The sequence below is a fragment of the Chlorocebus sabaeus genome, chromosome 21 (genome assembly GCF_047675955.1).
Source record: "Chlorocebus sabaeus isolate Y175 chromosome 21, mChlSab1.0.hap1, whole genome shotgun sequence".
Taxonomy (NCBI): domain Eukaryota; kingdom Metazoa; phylum Chordata; class Mammalia; order Primates; family Cercopithecidae; genus Chlorocebus; species Chlorocebus sabaeus.
This window is the reverse complement of record NC_132924.1, coordinates 32,682,788-32,703,969: the sequence shown is the minus strand read 5'-3', so window position 1 is coordinate 32,703,969 and position 21,182 is coordinate 32,682,788. Positions and strand designations below refer to the sequence as shown.

The window sequence follows — 21,182 nt, the reverse complement described above, 5'->3', positions numbered from 1 at the left end:
CTCTAGTATTTTCTCCCTAGATTATGCCAACCAACAGGCATAGGTTCCTTCTCCGAATCTCCAGTGCACTTACTTCAAATGTAATACTTTAGTACGTTAGTATGCACTACCCAATTCCTTAATTGTTTTGTGTGTATGCATCCGGTCACTTTAGAAGAACACTTTAGAAGCTTGTGAAACAAACAGAACTAAATTATAGTAGGCAAATCACAGAGTAGAAGTCAGAAGATTTGGGTCCTAAACCCATCTCTGCTACCCAACTCTATTGCACACATCCCGTTGGGCAACTGGGGTAAAGTATTTCAGTCTCAATTTCCTCATATGTGGATTGGTAGAATTTGGTTATAACAATTACTTAACTCCTTTTCAACCCTACAATAAATGATTTGCTTTGATTTACTGTTAATGAACATAAATCTAAGCCATCAGAATCCACTTGTTGAGGAAGCTGAAATACGTGCATGTAATCCAATTTGGAGGGTTTGAGTCAATGATACTTTGCCTTTTCACATGCATCTTAATAGTATCAGCCATACAGTGGGGCAGCCATCTTCCCATGACTTCTCTATGCGAGGTAAAAATCAGTCCTTTTTAAAATACACTAAATACATTATCAAAGTTTTTCATCTTTCCTTAGAAAAGAGATGGTGAAACTTGAAGCTAATGTGTATTTCAGAAAAAGACATATGAACAGCACTTACACATACCCTTAAAATGTAAGAATGTCTTCGTGTAAAACGAAAACCAAAAAACAATGACATCCTATTGGCTGTGAGAATACTTCGAATGAATAAAATTTGCTTTATTTTAAACTTCTTTGTAGAGTATTTAGATTTGCTTTTGACCTTTAAAATGACCATTTGTGTAAAATTTCCAGTGTTCTTCTTCATTCCCATCACATCTGCCAAGCTGCCAGCTTCACAGGCACCATCTCTGCCTTTCTACCTGTGACAAGGGACAAACTTGGGGCTCCTGTGTGCCAGATCCCTGTCTCTCACCTTCTTAAACACAGTCTCCAACAATGGTTCCCCAAACCAAACCAACTCCCCACTCATCATTTCCATCAGCAAACAAACATTCTCTCCTATTCTGTTGAAGACCCCTTCTGGACCCCAGCGCTCCCTCCAGCCACTACGCCATTTCTCTGCTGCTCTTTGCAAATATCTCCTCAGAATAGCTGTCTACTATTTTACAGCCCAGGAACCTACTGAAGTCCAGAAAGTTGAAATCATTTACCTGCACAATGATTAAGCACAAAGAAGCATTAAGAGCAGATAGATACAGGGCCAGAGGCGGTGGTTCATGCCCATAATTCCAGCACTTTGGGAGGCTGAGGCAGGCGGATGACTTGAGGTTAGGAGTTCGAGACAAGCTTGGCCAACAAGGCGAAACCCCATCTCTACTAAAAATATAAAAATTAGCCGAGCGTAGTAGCGCATGCCTGTAATTCCAGCTACTCAGGAGGCTGAGGCAAGAGAATTGCTTGAACCCAGGAGGCAGAGGGTGCAGTGAGCCGAGGCTGCGCCACTGTACTCCAGCCTGGCAACAGAACAAGATTCCGTCTCAAAAAAAAAAAAAAAAAAAGCAGATGCAGGTCATAAATTTTAGTCTCTGATAACACTAAGTGATATATATTTTCCTATTAGTAATAACAATAGAAAAACCCACAATCTCTAAATAAAGCCATTTGCAAACACTCATATTTGGAGAACAATTTATAGAGTACAAAAAATTTTCATGTGCCTTATCTCGTTGGATTTTCATAATATCTCTGCAAGTTGGTAAGTTGTTAAATCTCCATCTTATCTTAATGAGAAAACTAAGGCCTAGACTTGCTGGATAAGGGGGCACAGCAGGGAGGCTGCAGTGAGGCTGAGTATGGAGCCTACACACCAGCTGGTATCTGCGTGAACTCTGGCTAGTAGCTCAATCTCTTTCTGTGTTGGTTTCACATGTATAAAATGGGTCCACCTCCCTGGGACGTTGACATGTTTAAATAAGTTCATGCAGAAAGCTTGGAACCAGTGATTGACCCATAGTAAGTTTTAAGGATAGTATTAGCATTAAGTGCTCACTGGAGGACAGGCACTCTACTAGTCTTATAAATAAAATGCTGCAACTCAACCATGCAGGTAATTCAGCGCTGGCTAATTCTCATTTTAGCTAAAAACTCAGATAACATATGACATCAAGTCATTAATATTTGAAATAGGCCAGGTGCGGTGGCTCATGCCTGTAATCCCAGCACTTCTGAAGGCTGAGGAGGGCGGATCACCAAAGGTTAGGAGTTCAAAACTAGCCTGGCCAACATGGTGAAACCCCGTCTCTACTAAAAATATAAAAATTAGCCAGGTGTGGTGGTAGGCACCTGTAATCCCAGCAACTCAGGAGGCTAAGGCAGGAGAATCACTTGAGCCCAGGAGGCAGAGGTTGCAGTAAGCAGAGGATGCACCACTGCACTCCAGCCTGGATGAGAAAGACTCTGTCTCAAACAAACAAACAAACATATATATTTGAAATAAAACAACTGAGTAAAAATACTGAAATACATTTTGCATCCTATGGGTTGTTTTAAGAAAAACTATTGGCCAGGTGCAGTGGCTCATAACTATAATCCCAGCACTTTGGAAGGCCGAGGTGGGCGAATCATGAGGTCAAGAGATCGAGACCATCCTGGCCAATATGGTGAAACCCCACCTCTACTAAAAATACAAAAATTAGTTGGGCATGGTAGCGTGCGTCTACAATCCCAGCTACTTGGGAGGCTGAGGCAGGAGAATTGCTTGAACCTGGGAGGCAGAGGGTGCAGTGAGCTGAGATCGCACCACTGCCCTCCAGCCTAGTGACAGAGTGAGACTTCGTCTCAAAAAAAAAAAAAAGAAAAAAGAAAAAGAAAAACTGTTGAATTCATGCCAGTGGTTCTCTGATTTAATTAAACTTACTTACCTTTTTGGATCTTCCCAGCTTCAATGTAAGGGGTGAGAAACAATGGCTGTCCTGAGTCTCCCTTAGGTGGCATGGAAACACTTCTGTATAGGGAGTGAAACAGCCCATCACAGGGGCCAGGCGTCAACAGGACCAGCGAAACAATCACCTTCCACATGGCACCAACCATCTCTCAGGGTCTAGGATAAAAACAGCATTCCAAAAATGAATCAAAAGAGTAAATATTTACCTGGCCCTTTTACATGCAAGAAATTCATTTATTCACTTAAAAACATTATTGTGTGTAAAGGCCCTCTGCAAGGACCTTGGATAGCACCATAAATAAGCACACCCAATCCCTGCTCACCCTTAAATTCACAGGCTAATGGGAGATTCTTCAAGGGATTTACAATGTCAGTAATTCTTAAATTACTGATTTTTTTTTTTTTTTTTTTTTTTTTTTTAAACAGTCTTGCTCTGTTGCTCAAGCTAGAGTGCAGTAGCACAATCGTGGCTCACTGCTGCCTTGACCTCCTGGGCTCAAGCAATCCTCCCACCTCAGCCTCCCAAAGTGCTGGGATTATAGGAGTGAATCACTGACATTTTCTAAAATGCAGTTTGGAAAGTAAATTCAATGGAGGATTAGATAAAGCCTCAGAACAACAAGAACTCTGTAACTGACCATGAATGGGTGGTAGAAATCACTGTGTCACCACAGAAGGGCAGAGGATTGAGAGCACATTTCAGGTCGAAAGATCATAGAAAGGCCTTACCCAAGTTGGATGTGGACAAAAGGTGAATGGTTCTCAGACAGGTGGGAGAAATGGGAAAGGCATCACCGGTGGGTGGAAACAGCTTAAGCAAAGGTGAGACCTCAGGCATCCATGCACACCTTGCAGGGAAATTTCAAAGAAGCAATGGATTTCTGCTTATGTTCTCTATCTCTTATAAGCCCCCAGTTTGTATCAAAGAACAACAATAACAAAAACAGGAAGGAAGAAAGAAAGGGGGAGGGGGTCCTACAACTACCCTTAGGTCCCTCCCCTTATTGCTAGCTGATAAGTAAAGGCATTAGGCCCCAAACCATTAGCACAAAGCTTTCCAAAGATCTTCAAATCTGATGTTTGCTTAGAATATTCATCTGAGATGATAATAGTAATGGCATAAAATTGTATAATGATTTACTTGTACATCAATATGTAAATTATACACATAGTGGGCTTTCCCATGTGTTTGTAGCTGATTTGAATCTCCTAATTTCACCAGTGTTAGAAAAAAATGAATGGTATTTGTTAAAGCACGGAGACAAAGACTTTATTAGGATAATGATAGGCACAGGGACCTTGCAGTCAACAGAGTCTTGTAGCAAGGGAGAGAGATTGGGCTCAACTCCAAATGCAGCACGGGCCAGGGGGAATTTATAGCTAAGGAGCAGTGTGGGGGTCAGTGAATGGAAAATTACTCAAAGGAAGCCTTGGGGTAAGGTGGATCTGGCTAAACCTAATAGGATTCTCGCTGAAGACAGGCCAGGGTGATTAGACATCACCTGGGGGATGGTGCAGGATGAGAAACCTGGTCAAATGTTGAGGTGATCGGATGTTGATGTTGGTGGTTCTTGGTAAAACGACTTACCAGTGTCCTTTGCTAAAACTGGATTTTACAAGGAAGTGCACAAATGGGCCAAGCAGAAGATTCAGAAGCCTGACTAAAATTTGGCCAAGGAAAAAATCCGTCACCAGGAGAGTGAGGATTATTATCACCAAATTCAGATAAGGAAAACTTGAATCAAAAGAGTGTCTCATGCAAGGACATGGAAGTAGAGAAACCAGGACTTGACCCCACTCAAGGCCAGGACTAGGGAGAAATGAGGGAGGTACGGATGCAGGGTCAGAGCTCATCTTGAATTAAAATGTGGACCATTTTTGTTATCATTAATTTTTCTCTGTATTATACAGTTTTTTTAACTATTACCTTAAAATATTACTGATCTTCAGGGTTTTTTTGACACTTTATTAAGTTTTACACCTGAGGCAGTGCCTCTCTTGTCTCACTCTAATCCTGACCTTGCAAAGTAGGGAATTACGACAAGCACACCAGGGCCGTTACATGACTCTGCACTCCTGCTATTTAAGCATGATCTATGTTCTTAGCTGTAAATTCTAAATCAAATACATGAAATGAATGAGTACTCCACACACATTTCTGGATGCAAAAAGAGATACATAATTATGCAAATACAATGCCTGCTTTGGTTCAGTGCTTTAAAATGCCAAGCTATTAGAACATCTTAAAAATACAAAATGTGTAAAAATCTTTTAACCACATGCTTATTACAACCCAATTTGGCATAACATGAAAATATTGATTACAGCAAATTTTAAAAGCTTTTCAGGCACATTTCCCCAGTAAGATAAAGGTTTATAATTATAACATGATTGAATATATAACCCTTGTCATGTCTCTCAGGGTTAACTTACTAGAATTCTCCACATTTAATGTAAATAAGGTCAACCAAATCCAGTATGGAGCTAAAAAATGCTTTTGCCTATTACTGACTATAATAAACAACAAAATGAATTTAGGAACTGAAATTTGGTTCCCAAGAAGCCCCAGGGTAATGACCTCTATGGCAATGTTAAAACATTTTTTAAAATTCTGTGAACTTGTTTACACTGATGCTTTTATAGCATAGCTGCTTTCAAGGGATGCCTGAAATCAACAATCTTACTCTCTAACTGGTTCAGAAAAAAATATATATATGCAATATTAAAAAAATAATGGAAGAAGCTCTCCCAGTAGGAGGTTTTTGTTTTGTTTTGTTTTTTTTTTCCTGGGGACAGAAACAAGAAACCAATCATGCAGTCTAATTTCTCAATCTTCCTGCTGCCAATCCCCAGCCGCCTTTAATGGAAGCCATTAATATTTAAATAACCAGGGTAGTTACAGCACTTCCCTTGTAAGCAGATGTTGACTCAAAGATGTTAAAGAATGAAAAGAGGTAAAACTGGTCCTGTTTTAATTGATATAAATCTAATACATAAAAGTAAGAACTGGGTCAATTTAGTAGATCTCATTAACATTTAATCAAATAACTATGAGTCATGGTTTCCCATGTAGGTGAATTAAAGCGCCGACATATTTCATTTCACAGTTCTCATTCAACAGTCAGAATTCCTGAACTGTGCTTAGCTGTTATGTCTCCTTGTGAGAATGAAAGCTATTATCATAAATGGAGAAGTGGGTTTTTTAAACACCCTCTCATGTATTTTTGCTTATCCTAAATTAGCATGAATCTTTTTATTTATTGAACATTTATTGAGCAATTTCTAAACCAAGAAACCTAATACTAGATAGAGGATATCTCCCACAGAAAGTTGAAAAAGAAAACTGTTAACCCTACACTTTATCATACCTACTTGAAATAATATGAAAACAGTGGTGCTATTTCCAGTTCAAACATATCATATTGAAGAATTCCAACAAAATGTTCTTCTTAATAAATGTTTAGAAACAGAACAAAATCTAGGTAAATACAATATTGACAGAATCAAAGAATCTAAAGGTCAAAAGTATGTAATTTGCTAAAACTGTCTTACTAAACCTTAAATACTAAAGTTGAAAATCATGTGTCCAATGTATAATTTTTGATACGGAACAAAGCTATTTATCCACAGTGTTCTTTAGAATAATAAAAATTGTCAATAAATAAAATTTCCAACAAGACATCAGATAAGTAAGTTACTATACACCAAAAAGGTAAAATTATTATACATACAGCAATTAAAATGATTCTACTAAGAATGTTTTGAAAAATATAATAAAATATTATTAGGTAAAGAAAAGCAGAATATTAGATTGGATATATGGTTTTTTCCTTATTTAATACTTCTTAATAATTTCTAAATCTTCTACAAAAATTTTGTACTCAGAAAAAAATAATTTTGTTGCTTCTTTATAAAAACAAAGTGAAGCAACTGCTAGACATGACAGAAAAGGTGCTTATTCCTTATTCCTTATTACTACCTGGGTATGACCTCTTCTGTTTCCTAGGAATAAGGTTCTATTTGCACTTCTAGAATAGCTTTTTCTTTCTCTAACATTCTGTTAAGATGTGTCCTGATCTCCTAAAGCCACAGAATCCCAGAGACTCACAGTAAATTTTCTCTTCGGTAAATCAGAAGGCTCTGCATAAATGTGAGATGCTATAATAATATTTATTATCATATCTGTAATTCATTCTGCCTGGAGTACAGTTCATAATGAGAGTGCATATAGTTGGTACTACGCAAATATTACTGAATTGATGAAACTAAATAAGGAACTACATTTTAGACTTACAAGATATTAAATGTTCATGTGGTCCAATTCCTGCATCTTCAGATTAGAAAACGTTTACCAGGGAGTAACTGACTTGATCAAGATGACAAGGCCAAGACTCAAAGCCAGAATTTACTTATAGCTCTAAAATCTCATCTGCTTTCTACTCTCCCTTTTTTTTTTTTCCTTTTTCAGACAGAGTCTCGCTCTGTCACCCAGACTGGAGTGCAGTGGTGCGAACTCAGCTCACTACAACCTCCGCCTCCTGGGTTCAAGGGATTCTCTTGCCTCAGCCCCCCAAGTAGCTGGGATTGCAGGCACCCACCACCACACCCAGCTAATTTTTGCATTTTTAGTAGAGACGGGGTTTCACTACGTTGACCAAGCTGACCTCAGGTTCCTGACCTCAGGTGATCCAACCGCCTCGGCCTCCCAAAGTGCTGGGATTACAGGCGTAAGCCATCGCCCCCGGCCCACTCTCCCACCTTTGTTCCAGATATATTCAAATATTCTGACTCTTACTGTCTCAGTAGATAATAACAGCCTGTAATAGTCCTAAATCCCTTTTATGGATTGTTAAAGGATGTAGTAAAGAAATAAACAAATGAATAAAAAGAAACATTGATAAGTAAATCTATCTAGAGAAGTCTGGTTTTTAGAAACAACACTGTAATAATCCAGGTCCTGCTGTGACTCATCCGACGACCTTGTGTAAGACAGTAACTTCTCTGGGTCCCACCTGATGTGCTAGAGCCAGCGCAAGAGACCTGATGGTTAAATTTGCAGGAATACTGAGAGTCAGTTGTTCAACAGAGCCACCGTTAACAAACTGTCATTGAAGAAGTTACATTTTAAAACATACGTTCAAAGTACTCAAAACTTATCATTTCTTAATGATTTTACTACATTTTACTATTATCTGTGATCTAGAGTTATGATTTTTGTATCTGTGTGGTAGACAGCTTATACATATGATGGTTTGCTTCTGGGTATCTTTTTCCAACTATGTGTTCAATAATCCTGTTGGTAGCTTGAAATAAACTATGGTAGGAGTATTTATACCACAGTAACCAGCAAACACCAGAAATCAGGGCTTCTTTTTCTCAGAGAGCTGACTGTTAAACATTTACCTGCACACACTGGGCTTATCTTCATTATTGGTGAAATGAGCTAGATGCTATTTTCCATCAGCTCACATTCCAATTCCAATCGACCTGACCAGCAGAAGAGACAAAAAGGGAAAATCCTGGCCAGTTCTCCCCTACCTGATCAACCAGTAACATAATCAGACTTGCAAGACCTCAAGAAAAGAAACCTGAAAATGCCACTGGAGGTGTGTGTTTTGCCAAAGAAAAACGAATCAAAAACAAAACCTGCAGGATGAGGACAAAGAAACAAAGAGCAGGTATTTAAACCAGCCTTAGGTTCTCCCCTTCACTCGTTTCCACTTCCCCACTTTGCACTATCGATTACTCCAATCAAAGGATACATATCTTTCATATAATAACCATTGTAGCTGCAATTGAAATAGTTATTGCCCGGCACATTGGCTCACGCCTGTAATCCTGGCACTTTGGGAGGCCAAGGCGGGAGGATCCCTTGAGCCGGAGTTTATTTATTTATTTATTTATTTATTTAAGGGACAGAGTCTCACTATGTTAACATCCTGGACAACACTCTTGCAGTACTCTTTTCCCAGGGGGGACACAGTCATGGCATGTAAGGTAAAGGGCAACCTTTTGCTGAAGTGGCACTGAGACACGCCTATCTCCTTTTCACAGGTTCCTCTCTGGCATCAGACGGTGGCGTCTAATCTCTCTAACGAATTAGTCATCCCTGTCTCTGCCACCATATCCTTGGATGTGCAGGAAAAGGAAACTAGAGGTGTGTGGCAGGGAGAGAATGAGAGAAATCAGGAAGAGGAGAAAATAATATAATCTGACACCACAGTCTGGAGCTTTACCTTGAAATCCCACGTCCACCCAGAAGGGAAATTTAACTGGGCACGTGGTGGAAAGTAAAATGTAAACATTATCCCAAAATGTTTTTCAACAGTTTTGAAATAGAAGGGCCATGCCTGTGACTAAAGGCACCATCATGATAATGATACCAGTTAATAGCTACCAATTACTGAATGCTTACTATGTACAAGAAACTGTGCTCAATGCTTTATATTTTTTATTTCTAACCAGGTAGGTAAGGGTTAGAAACAACCTTACCTTGTCATCTCATTTTATAGACAAGATACTGATCCTCAGAGAATTTAAGTGGTTTGCTCAGGTTCACAGTTAGTAAGTGATAAAGCAAGCAACTGAGGTGTCAGGCCTGGCTCAGAACATGATACCCCAAAATAATGGCACCTTGGCATAGTGAGTATTTTAAACAGCAGGAAATTGAAAAAACAGCAGAGGCAGGAAGGCTGCTCTCTGACCTTTTCCCACCTTTTTCTCCTGAGAGCTGGCCATGAAAGAATTCTCTGACCTACTTCCCCTGAAAGTAGGTCATAAGACCCTCATTCCAGAGGGGTCCTGCCCTATACCCAGAGGGAAGGAATGTCACACCGAGGTTGAAAAGAATCTGAACAAATAGGCCTTGCTGAGTTCCGCGGTTTATTACTATTAGATCACATTCTTTTGTCCTCCAGTTACACTTCTGCACAACTGTCCCTAAACACAAATGGTTTTCCCTGGGTCCTTGGGGCTTCGTTTCCTAAAGGTTTCTGTGTCACTGAAAACTTATATTAAATACAACTTTTATACTTTTTTCATTTAATCTATTTTTTTTTCTTTTTATTTGTTATAGGGGTCTCAGCCATGAACCTTGTGATGGATGAGGAAAAGATATTCTTTTTCTCCCCTTACACTTTCTGGCAGCCAACATGGGGTGGCTGAGACACCTCACTAGTTCCAGGACCTGCAGATAAGATCCTGGGACAACTAATAAAAAAACAACAAAAGGTTAGGAGTTGTTTTTTTGTTTTTTAACCAAGATCAGCTCTCTGGGATCTCTTCTTCTAGGTAAGAATTTCCTTTCCAAATTCAGATTAGCAGAAGAAAAATCATTTGTTTGCATTGGGACTCTTATGTAAATCTGATTTGGGGGTACCCATTAGTTATTGATCCTTTCCCTCCCAGGGACAGCTATCTCGTTCCTGTTTCTCTCCTTTTGTTTCCTGAGAGCTAAGCTTCATGACTGGTGACAAAACTCTCTCTGGGCCCGGCATGATGGCTGATGCCTGTAATTCCAGCACTTTGGGAGGCCAAGGCAGGCAGATCACTCGAGGTCAAGAGTTTAAGACCAGCCTGGCCAACATGGAGAAACCCCGTCTCTACTAAAAATACAAAAATTAGCCGGGCATGGTGGCACGCACCTGTAATCCCAGCTACTCATGAGATTGAGGCAGAAGAATCGCTTGAACCCAGGAGGTGGAGGGTGCATGAGCTGAGATTGCACCACTGCACTCCAGCCTGGGCAACAGAGTAAGACTTTCTCAAAAAAACTAAAACTAAAAATAAATAATTAAAAATTTTTTTAAAAAAAGGAAAAAAAAAAGAAAAAAAATTTCTCTGCTCTCTGCCAGATGGGGTGCAAGTGTTTCAGCTAACAATGAATGGGAAACACATCTCCGAGTAGATGATCTGAGCATGAGAGGGAGCCGGCCTTGAGGAAACAGTGCAAAGGCTCTGCAGTGCAAACAAGGTGCCTACTGTGGGTTGGTGGGCACAGTCAATAGGGGAGGGAGTGGCACACAATAAGGTTGGAGAGATAAAGCAGAGCTCGGAGAGTCTTATCTTCCTTCACCTGTGTTAGCATTTTATTCTAACAATAATGGGAAACCACTGGAGAGTTTACAGCAAGAGAGGAATATCATCTGATTTACACTGTGACATGATTGCTGTGGTTGCTATCTAACAAGTAGACTTAAGGAGAATCAGGATGGAACCAGGATACCTAATAAGAGGTTGTTGTTATAACCCAGGAGCTATTATAAAGGCTGGGGTCAAAGAGTAGCAGGGAAGGTAATGAGAAATGGTCAGCTACATTTTGAAGGCAGATTTCGAGTATTTACTCATAGACCGGATATAACGGCTGAGGGAAAGACAAGAAGTACAAGAATGGCACCTGTTTTCTGCCCAGAGTAACTCCAAGGATTATTATGCGCTGAGTTGAAGATATTTTGAAGTCCTAACTCCTAGTACCTCAGAATATGACCTTATTTGAAAACAGGGTCTTTGCAGATGTAGTAAGGTTGATGCAAAAGCAATTGTGGTTTTCCCCGTTACTTTTTTTTTTGAGACAAGTCTCGCTTGGTCGCCAGGGTGGAGTGCAGTGGCGTAATCTCGGCTCACTACAACCTCTGCCTCCTGGGTTCAAGCGATTTCCCTGGCGCAATCTTGGCTCACTGCAACCTCTGTCCCCTGGGTTCAAACGATTCCCCTGCCTCAGCCTCCCAAGTAGCTGGGACTACAGGTGTGTGCTACCACACCGGCTAATGTTTTGTACTTCAGTAGAGATGGGGTTTCACCATGTTAGCCAGGATGGTCTCGATCTCCTGACCTCGTGATCTGCCCACCTCGGCCTCCCAAAGTTCTGGGATTACAGGCGTGAGCCATACTACTTTTAATTAAAAGTAATTTTACACCAACCTAATAATTAGCTACAATGAGATTATACTGGAGTTGGGTGAGGGCAGGGCTTTCATCCAATAAAACTCGTGTCCTTATAATAAGAAGAGGGAACTACAGAGGAGAATGCCATGTGACAACAGACACAGACACTAAGTGATATATCTACAAGCCAAGGAGCGCCAGGATTGCTGGCAAACACCAGCAGCTAGAAGAGGCAGGGAAGATTGTAGGCTACAGGTTTCAGGGGGAGCATGGTCCTGCTGACACATTAATTTTGGACTCTAGCATTCAGAACTGTGAGACAATACATTTCTGTTGTTTTATGTTATCCAGATGGTGGTGTTTTGTTATAGTATCCCTAGGAAACTAATACATGAATAGGGGGGCCATGATTGGAGATCAGGAAGACTATGGAAGGAGTTGGGATGGAGAGTGTGAAGGCACAAAACCCCAAGAGTTCTACTTTAAGTTGCCTGGTAGGCATCCAGTGAAAATTCTGACTGGCCAACACTAAGCTGGAAAAGGGAAGCAAAATTGATTTCTTACATCAAATATGTCTGGCATTATGCAAGCCAGGATCTCCCACGGGGTCCTTTATGGAATACCAATTCTGCAACATATTAACAGATTCTATAAGGAAAAACATTTGGGAAAGTCTGGGTTAAATACAATTAATGAGGCTGAGGCAGGAGAATCGCTTGAACTCAGGAGGCTCCCTTGTTACAGAACACCTCATAGCCGTTCACTAACAGACAGCACACCTTTTCTTGACTGTGATACTATTCTTAGACAAGCCCTAAGGTCAGAGCTTTATATAAGACATATCCATATGAGTAAACTCAGTCCCAGGTGAAATAATTTTCTCATGCCCCCTTAGCTATTGAGTAGCAAAGCTGGAATTTGAAGCCATATCTAGGTGATGCCAAAGTCCATGTATTTTCCATATACCACTATATAAACGACAGAATATAACAAAATCTGCCTCAATGCAACTGTTGATAAAAGCAGAATTCTGAATAAACTGGATTGTTTTGTCCATTTGCAGGATTTATAGTACTGAAACTGCAAGTGATTGAAAGGCATATTTATCTGTAAAGATGTGAAAATCGCAGGTCCACAGATTGCTTCATAATGGATTTCTAGTGTACTTCTTTCAGTTTCAAAAATTACTTTTTGGGGATAAGTGAAGCTCTCTCCTCTTTGGGACATTAAAATCTCATGGCAAAGTCAGTGTCTTCCAGTAAGAAATTTTTGTTATGCTTAAGACAGTGTAGCCCTGTTCTTCTTAGAATTGCCTCCTTTTGAATGGTGTGAACCCGGGAGGCAGAGGTTGAAGTCAGCCGAGATCGCGTCACTGCACTCCAGTCTGGGCGACAGAGCAAGACTCCGTCTCAAAAAAAAAAAAAAAAGAATCGCCTCCTTTTTATTGCCTACTATAATTAGAATTTTCAAATAAAAACATTAGGATACACAGGGTGGCAAATACAAGGCTAAGATTGGGAACAATGAATGAGAACATTTTATATGAGGATAATCCTAGTAAATTTGGCGATGTCATCAGTTTAACCGCCAATCCCTGAAGTGACAGAGGAAACTTCTCCCTGATTCTAAAAGAGCAACTACTGTTTGTAGCAGTAACCACTCTATAGGATTCGCTTCCACGATTCTAGTACATTTTTCAGCTCTTTTCCATATGTTATCTCATTCAAGCTTCACCTCCACTCTGTTTTTTTTTTGTTTTGTTTTTTTGAGACAGGGTCTCACTCTGTCGCCAACAATCTTGGCTCACAGGAATTTCTGCCTCCTGGACATAAGTGATCCTACCACCTCATCCTCCAGAGTAGCTAGGACCACTGGTGTATGCCACCACACCCAGCTAATTTTTGTACTTTTCATAGAGATGGAATTTCGACATGTTGGCCAGGCTGGTCTCGAGCTCCTGGGCTCAAGCGATTCGCCTGCCTTGGCCTCCCAAAGTGCTGGAATTACAGGCATGAGCCACTGCACCTTGGCCCACCTCCACTCTTGAAAAGAGTTAGTGTAGTACTTCAATAGAGGCCCATGCTGACTGGGCCACTTTGCAAGTGATACTCCAGGCAGCGGCTGAGCTGGAACGGACTCCAAGTTGACTGGACCATCCACTCATTCACTGAATAAATATATCCTTAGCTCATACAGTGAATAAAACAGAAAGCATCTGCCTTCATGAACTCAGGAAGAGAGACAGGCGAGGCTTTTAAGAAAATCAAAGCAGGATAAACGGAATAGAAAGGAAAGGGGTCAAGCAGTGGCACTACTTGAGATAGGTGGTCAGGGAAGGCCCCCCCGAGTAGGTGACACCTGAGCAGATCTGAGGGCATGAGATAGTGTCTAGGAAGAAGAGAGTTCCTGGCAGGAGAACAGTGACCGCAAAGGCCGGAAGTCCATGGTGGGAGCCAGTGAGCGATGGTCGGAGTGGTTCGAAGGGGGATCAGGTATAGGTTCGTGCTGAGTATTGAAAGCCAACCTGTGTTTTAGGGCACTGCCTCTTCCCAGCTCTGGATATCTCTGTCAGTGTCCAGGAAGTCCAACAGTGTAACACTGCTGGCCCCTTGCTGCTGCCTTCTTCCCTCTGTAGGAGCAGGATGTCAGGCAGAAAGGTTCACCTTATGGGTACATTTGGATAAACTGGTCATGTTGGGCTCACCTCACTCCCCATCCCCACACGGAGCAGTGCTTTTCCCTCTCCACCCTGTGTGAACCTGAGGATTGCTGGGCAAGTCTGCTCAACTCAGGCATCAGTTATAGGAAACCCATTTGCCCAAAAGGAAAAGTGCCATTCCAGCCCAGCCTCCTTCGTTAATCAAGCTGATGTTTCACTGTCCTGCCGCCTTGCTCTTCTGTCTTATTTCTCAATTTCTTCAGAACTCAGGAGAGAAAGACAAAGTGCTGTGTTTTGGGCTCTCTCAGAGACCTCAAAAATGGAATTTAGGTTTTATTCTAGTGTTAACACCTACACTCCACTGTCTTTATTTTCCTGCAAACATTTCATCATACATACAATTGAAGAAAGGCGTGGTTAACAGTATCAGCTTCATCAGCACACCCAGAATTTAAAGCCCCATACAGTCTGGCTTGCTCACACCAACCCTGAAAAAGAGCAAGGGGAGCATGAGAAATGACCTCTCAGATCAAACCAGCCAGAATGTCTTCACACAGCTAATCCAAGGGCAACAAAGTCACTGCATTCCCTCATTAGGTATTTGAAAATCCACTGCGTATAGTATCTAAGGTGGAGACAACACAAAAAGCCCACAGACTGGTTCATCTGCTTCATAAGCCACTGAACACCCTCTATTATTGCTTCTGTCAGCAGTTTCTGAAAGCAAAAAAAAAAAAACAAAAAAAACCCTGTTTCATTCTTACTTAATGTATTCTGACTTCTGTGCATATCATCTTGCTAAAATCATTAATAATCTCCATATTTCTAAATTCAAAAGAAAAACCTGTCTTTATCTTTATTGACTTTTCTGACATGCTGCTACTGCCCCTTTGGTAAATTTATCGATGCCTTGCCTTCTGTAATTTGTGTTTTCATGGTTCTAAAATTTTTCTAGGATTCTATCCTTGGTCCACAGTTTATTACGCTTCCACACACTAAAGAGTGGTCTCATCACTTTAACCAGCACTTTCTGTGGACACCACTCAAAATGAGAGTGCCTCTCAAAAGCTGCTGCCTCATCTATCCAACCGTCTGCCTAACATTTTTACCTGATGCCCCATGGGTATATGAAACTCAACATGTCAAAATGGCATTTAATCCTGCTGAAACGTGGTGAGTCAGAAACATTTATTTCTGTCCCCTCATGAAACCTCTCTAAAATGAGAGTGAAGACATTTTTTAAAGTTATAAATCCCAATACCCAAGAAAATAGGAGAGACAATAGTAAATGGGGCAGATCAAATTTTTGTTGTTAGATGGAAAGTGAACAGATAGTTTGCAGAGAATGAACGCAGAATAAAACGAGAAACAAGCTAATTCAACCCATACAACTACAGAAAGGGTCAAAACTGGTAAGTACTACAGAAGGCAAAAGCGAAGTATGGGGCTGAAAATGGAGGAATTGGTATGAGTCTATAACAGCATTTAGATCCTCAAGTCCCTTCCCAATCTAAAAGAGGAGGTGAGAGCCTTATTCTGTAGAAAATTCATTATTTGGACATTTTCAGTAGAGACACTCTAGACTTGGGAATATAAGAAACAGTGAAAGTTGGGGAAGAGATACCCTACTGAAAACGCAGAAAGTCTACACACTGACAGACCCCAGCCCCTTGAACACTCAGCAGTAAGAATGTTGGCAGTAAGGACTCTATACCTTCATTCTTCAGCTTCTGCAGGAGACTGAAGGATTCTTTTTTGCAACAACTGCATTCCCTTAGAGAAAGAATATACACATAATGACACGTAGGATCCCCTAACGAAGCCTGTTGAATCCACCAATCAACTGCAGGGAGCCAGTGAACTGCTGACAAATCCCTTCAACACAGCAATTTAGTTTCTCACACTCAATACGTAAATAGACTTCAAGGAACCATTGGGTATTTGAGGAAAGCCTCCAGCTTGGTAGAAAGTCCAAAAGAAACAGCACAAAAACAAAAACTCACAAGAAATAGCAATGTACGAAGCAGAATAACTCTCCAAAAACCAAAATGTCTTTAAGGAGATAAGAGAAGATATGGCATTCATTAAACAACAGAATAAAAAATAAGAACATGCTTCTGAAAATTAAAAATACAATAGTAGAAATCTTAAGAATTTGATAAAAGGACAGTGCAATTAAGTTATAGAAATCTCACAGAAAATATAATTGAAAGATAATAGAACCTTTACAAATAGGGAGAAAAAAGATAAGGAAATTAGAAGATTGGTTCCAGAAGATCAATATCTGACTAATGGGAGTTCCAGAAAAAGATGGCAGATAAAATTCAGGGGAGATCAGGTGGCTCATGCCTGTAAACCCAGAACTTTGGGAGACCAAGGCAGAAAGATAGTTTGAGCCCAGGAGTTCGAGACCAGCTTGGGCAACATAATGAAATTTCATTACTACAAAAAAAGTTTACAAAATTAGCCAGACATGGTGGCACATACCTGTGATCCCAGTTATTTGGGGAGCTGAACTGGGAGGGTCACTTGGGCCCCAGGAGGTCAAGGCTCCAGTGAGCCACGATCGCACCACTGCACTCCAGCCTAGATGACACAGAGAGACCTTGTCTCAAAAAAAAAAAAAAAAAAATCAGGGTAAGAAATTATCAAAGAAATAGCGCGAAAATATCTGCAGAGGTATAGATATGATTTTTCGGATTTAAAGGAACCATCAAGTTCCCGGATCAAGAAATGAAAAGATGAAGAACACATTTCAGAAATAAAGTGACTATTAGAAACTTTTCAGAGAAGAAGAGAGAAAGAGAATGGTATCACATAAAAAGAATCAAGAGCCAAAATTGCATTAGTTTTTTGTTTATTGTGTTTTTTTATGAGACGGAGTCTTGCTCTGTCACCCAGGCTAGAGTGCAATGGCGCGATCTCGGCTCACCACAACCTCTACCTCCCATGTTCAAGCTATTCTCCTGCCTCAGCCTCCTGAGTAGCTGGGATTACAGGTGCATGCCACCACGCCCAACTAATTTTTTTGTATTTTTAGTAGAGACAGGGTTTCACCATGTTGGTCAGGCTGGTCTCTCAGCCTCCCAAAGTGCTGGGATTATAGGCATGAGCCACCACGCCCAGCCTCTATCAATCATGAGAATAAATTAAATAAATATTCAGAAATATATCAGATTTATTTATGTATTTGTTTATTTTTATTTATTTTAGAGATAGGGTCTCACTTTGTCACCCAGGCTGCAGTGGCAGTACAATGCTGCAATCACAGCTCACTTCAGCTTCTAGCTTGTGGGCTCAAGCGATCCTCCCGCCTTAGCTTCCCAGAGTGCTGCTATTACAGGTGTGAGCTACCACATCCAGCTAGATTTTGATTTTGATTTTTAATTTAATTTTTTTCACCTCATATACAGCTTGGGAACCAGTCAGTTGTTTTTTTTTTGTTTTTTTTTGTTTTTTGTTTTTTTTTAATGTTTCTCATATACCACTTCTCAGAAAGCTACTGGCAAATGTGGTCCACCAAAGCAAGGATGTAAACCAAGAAAGAGGAAGACATGGAAGCCCAGTAACAGGGGAACTAGGACTGAAGAGGGGAAGTGAAATCACAGAATAACAATTATATCTAAAGAGCCACCAGTGCATAATGGAGCAGTAAGACAGAGGGGGGGTCCACATGAGATGTCCTCAAGGAAGAAATGTATCTATAACTGACTACTACATGAGCTTTTGTAAAAAATCATATCAATAAGGATATTACAGTTCTGTCAGCAAGTTTGGACAGAAGTTATAAGAGTGATAGAGAAAACAGAACAATGCAAAGAGGCAATTTTTAAGTTGATGAAAATAAAACTGTACAAGACAGGGATTGCAATTATAGTATACTACTTGGCTCAGCAGTGAGCAATATTTACATAATAAGGTAAACATTAGATATTGATTTAGCAAAAGAGAAAAATTACATCACCATTTGGACAGGTTGGAGGGTAGGAAAGTCAGGAGGTAAGGTATATAAAAGTGGTAAATTCTCACCTTGTTGAATAAGTCAATAGAAAATACCTCAAATAAAAAGTGTAACTCTAAAACCAATAAATCAAGAAACAGATTAGGCAGATTACTTGGAAATTTGGAATTAAAGGCTAGAACAAATAGGTAGAAGTATGAGAGAAGGTCTCAGAGGTAAGAGAAGGATGGGGAGGGGTGGAGAAGACGACTAAAATTTTTTATCATGAGAATTATAACATTACTTTTATTATATTGACAAAAATCAAAAGTAGTTAAGAAGAACTCAAAAACTAAACTTATTATCTCCTTCCCTAAACTTGTCCTTACTTCCCTATTTTTCATCTTGGTTAGAAATACTCCCATCAAGTATAAAACTCAAGTACTAAAGCCAGAAATCCAGGATGTATTCTTGATCTATCCATTTTTCTCTGGCCCTGCATTCCCACAGCCAATCAATCACCAACTGAATCTTCCAGATGTTTTTCAAATTCACCTTCACCTCTCTAAATCTACTCTCATGGCCTAATCCAGTTCTTTACTGTCACTTGTCTGGACTACTGCAAACCTCCAAACTAGTTTCCAACTTTGACTTTAACTCCTAATTAAATGAATCCCGCTATACTTCCTTCATGAGCTGCTGTCTCTCCTATTGAGGTGGCATCACTGTCTGGGGTAAATACCTGGGGTTTGCCATCTCACACCAAGATTAAGGACATGGACACGCACAAGGAGTGAGTTTAGGAGCGGAGGTTTAATAGGCAAAAGAAAAAGGAGAACAGCTCTCTCTCTTGCAAGAGAGAGGGGCATCTGAATGGGAAATCAGGCCCTCTGTGAAGTGCACTGAATTTTATAGACAGGCTTGAGGAGGTGGTATCTGATTTATATAGACATAGATTGGCCCACAGATTGGCTGGACCAGGTATAACATTTACATAGCATGCAGGGAAGCTGGCCACCTCACCCTAACCTTATTGTGCAAATGGGCTTTCCACTTAGAAAGCACTACTGTCTGCTCCCTACTGCACACGTGGTTGGAAAGGAAAAGGGAAGATGGAGCTGCCATTTTGAACATGCCTAGTCCAGGTAGCCTTTTCCTATTGGCACAACTGCCGACATTCACTCGTGCAAGCTTCCAGCTTACTTGTCTATGTGTGTAGCTCAATTTTATAGGCAGGCTGCTTTTTGTTAGAAAAGAAAACGATTTGAGGTCTGCTTTTCATTAAAAGGAAAACCTTACCGAGGACTCCTGTACCCTCACTATCTGCCTAAATAATTTCTTCTTAACGCCTATATCACTATTTTGGCAGGTCATGGAATTTATAGCGTTTAAAAATTTGTTATGCAGCAATAGATAACCAATACAGAGGCAGGAGAAAAGCATAAGCAGGAAGAGGAGAAATAGGATGGAATCTAGAGAAGTCAGTAGAGAGCCGATCAGAGAGAGTTTTCTAGATAGGTTAAGAATCTTTATCCTCTAGTGACTAGGAACTACTGAAGGGCTTGACAATTTGAAAAGAGTACTACAGACATCAATGTAAGGATGGACTTAACCCAGAAAGACAGAAGGCAGGAAGGCCAGTTAATATATTTCACAATAATCTAGAATAAAGATGATGGGAGTTTGAACTAGGGCAGGAAACTAGTAATAACAGTGTGGTGAGGGCAGACTTAAAAATAATTAGAAGGTTGACTGGGAGCAGTGGCTCATGCCTGTAATCCCAGCACTTTGGGAGGCCAAGGTGGGTAGATCACCTGAGGTCAGGAATTCCAGACCAGCCTGGCCAACATGACAAAACCCTGTCTCTACTAAAAATACAAAAATTAGCCAGGCTTGGTGGTATGTGCCCGTAATCCTAGCTACTCAGGAGGCTGAGGCAGAAGGATCACTCTAACCCTAGAGGCTGAGGTGCAGTGAGCCAAGACCATACTGCTGCACTCCAGCCTGGACAACAGAGCAAGACTCCGTCTCCAAATAATAATAATAAGAAGAAGAAGAAGAAGAAGAAGAAGAAGAAGAAGAAGAAGAAGAAGAAGAAAGTAAAATTGGAAGAAACTTATGATTATATATTAGAGTTGAAATAGAACAAAGAATCTAGGATGATCCCAGATGTGACTTAGATGGCTGGGTGGGTGGATGATGGTGCCATTAACCGAGAAAGAGAGAGACCCAAATCCCTAAGAGTGAAAATCAGCTCTGCTGCTAATCAGTCTAAGATGCTCCCAACAGAACATTAACAATATTTCTATATACCCAAGGCCACTCTGCAGCTGCAATATGATAGACAGTCCTTTTTTCTGAGCAACTGCTGTATTCTTACCAATGATAGCGCTTTGTCTCACCCATCTCCTGAACAGCGACTGCTGAGAGTCTAAGTTCCTAAGCTGCCATGGGCACTTGGCAGCAGCTAATCCAGTGGGTACCTCTTCCCTGATCCCTCCTTTCACTCATTCAGCACAAGGCCAAACCTTTCAGAGGCCTCTTCCCACTTCTCCCATCCCTAGGGTATGTGTCCTCCTTTGCTGCACATAATGCTAACAAACCTAACTTTGTGTCATTATACAGGTATTTCTCATATTCTCTGCTTTGTGGGTTTCAACTTCCATCCCACTTGAAAGGTATACTGAGAAAAGGGAGAAGGAAACTAAAAAACAGAGAGAAAAGAGACAAT

General features: G+C 40.6%; 1 protein-coding gene across 10 annotated transcripts in view; it reads right to left on the bottom strand.

The window, feature by feature from the left end:
* The window catches only part of CPVL (carboxypeptidase vitellogenic like), a 195,769-nt gene that overhangs the window by 129,436 nt on the left and 45,151 nt on the right, over window positions 1-21,182 (bottom strand). For 4 of the 10 annotated variants that reach the window (XM_073009015.1, XM_007981766.3, XM_007981767.3 and 1 more), the window contains exon 2: window positions 2,947-3,125. In XM_073009015.1, the coding sequence (XP_072865116.1) occupies window positions 2,947-3,115 (169 nt within the window). In that variant the 5' untranslated portion in view covers window positions 3,116-3,125. Of the gene's footprint in view, window positions 1-2,946; window positions 3,126-14,376; window positions 14,482-14,910; window positions 15,000-16,998; window positions 17,117-21,182 lie in introns of all 10 variants that reach the window. The other 6 variants (XM_038004781.2, XM_073009012.1, XM_073009013.1 and 3 more) reach the window with 3 other exon arrangements.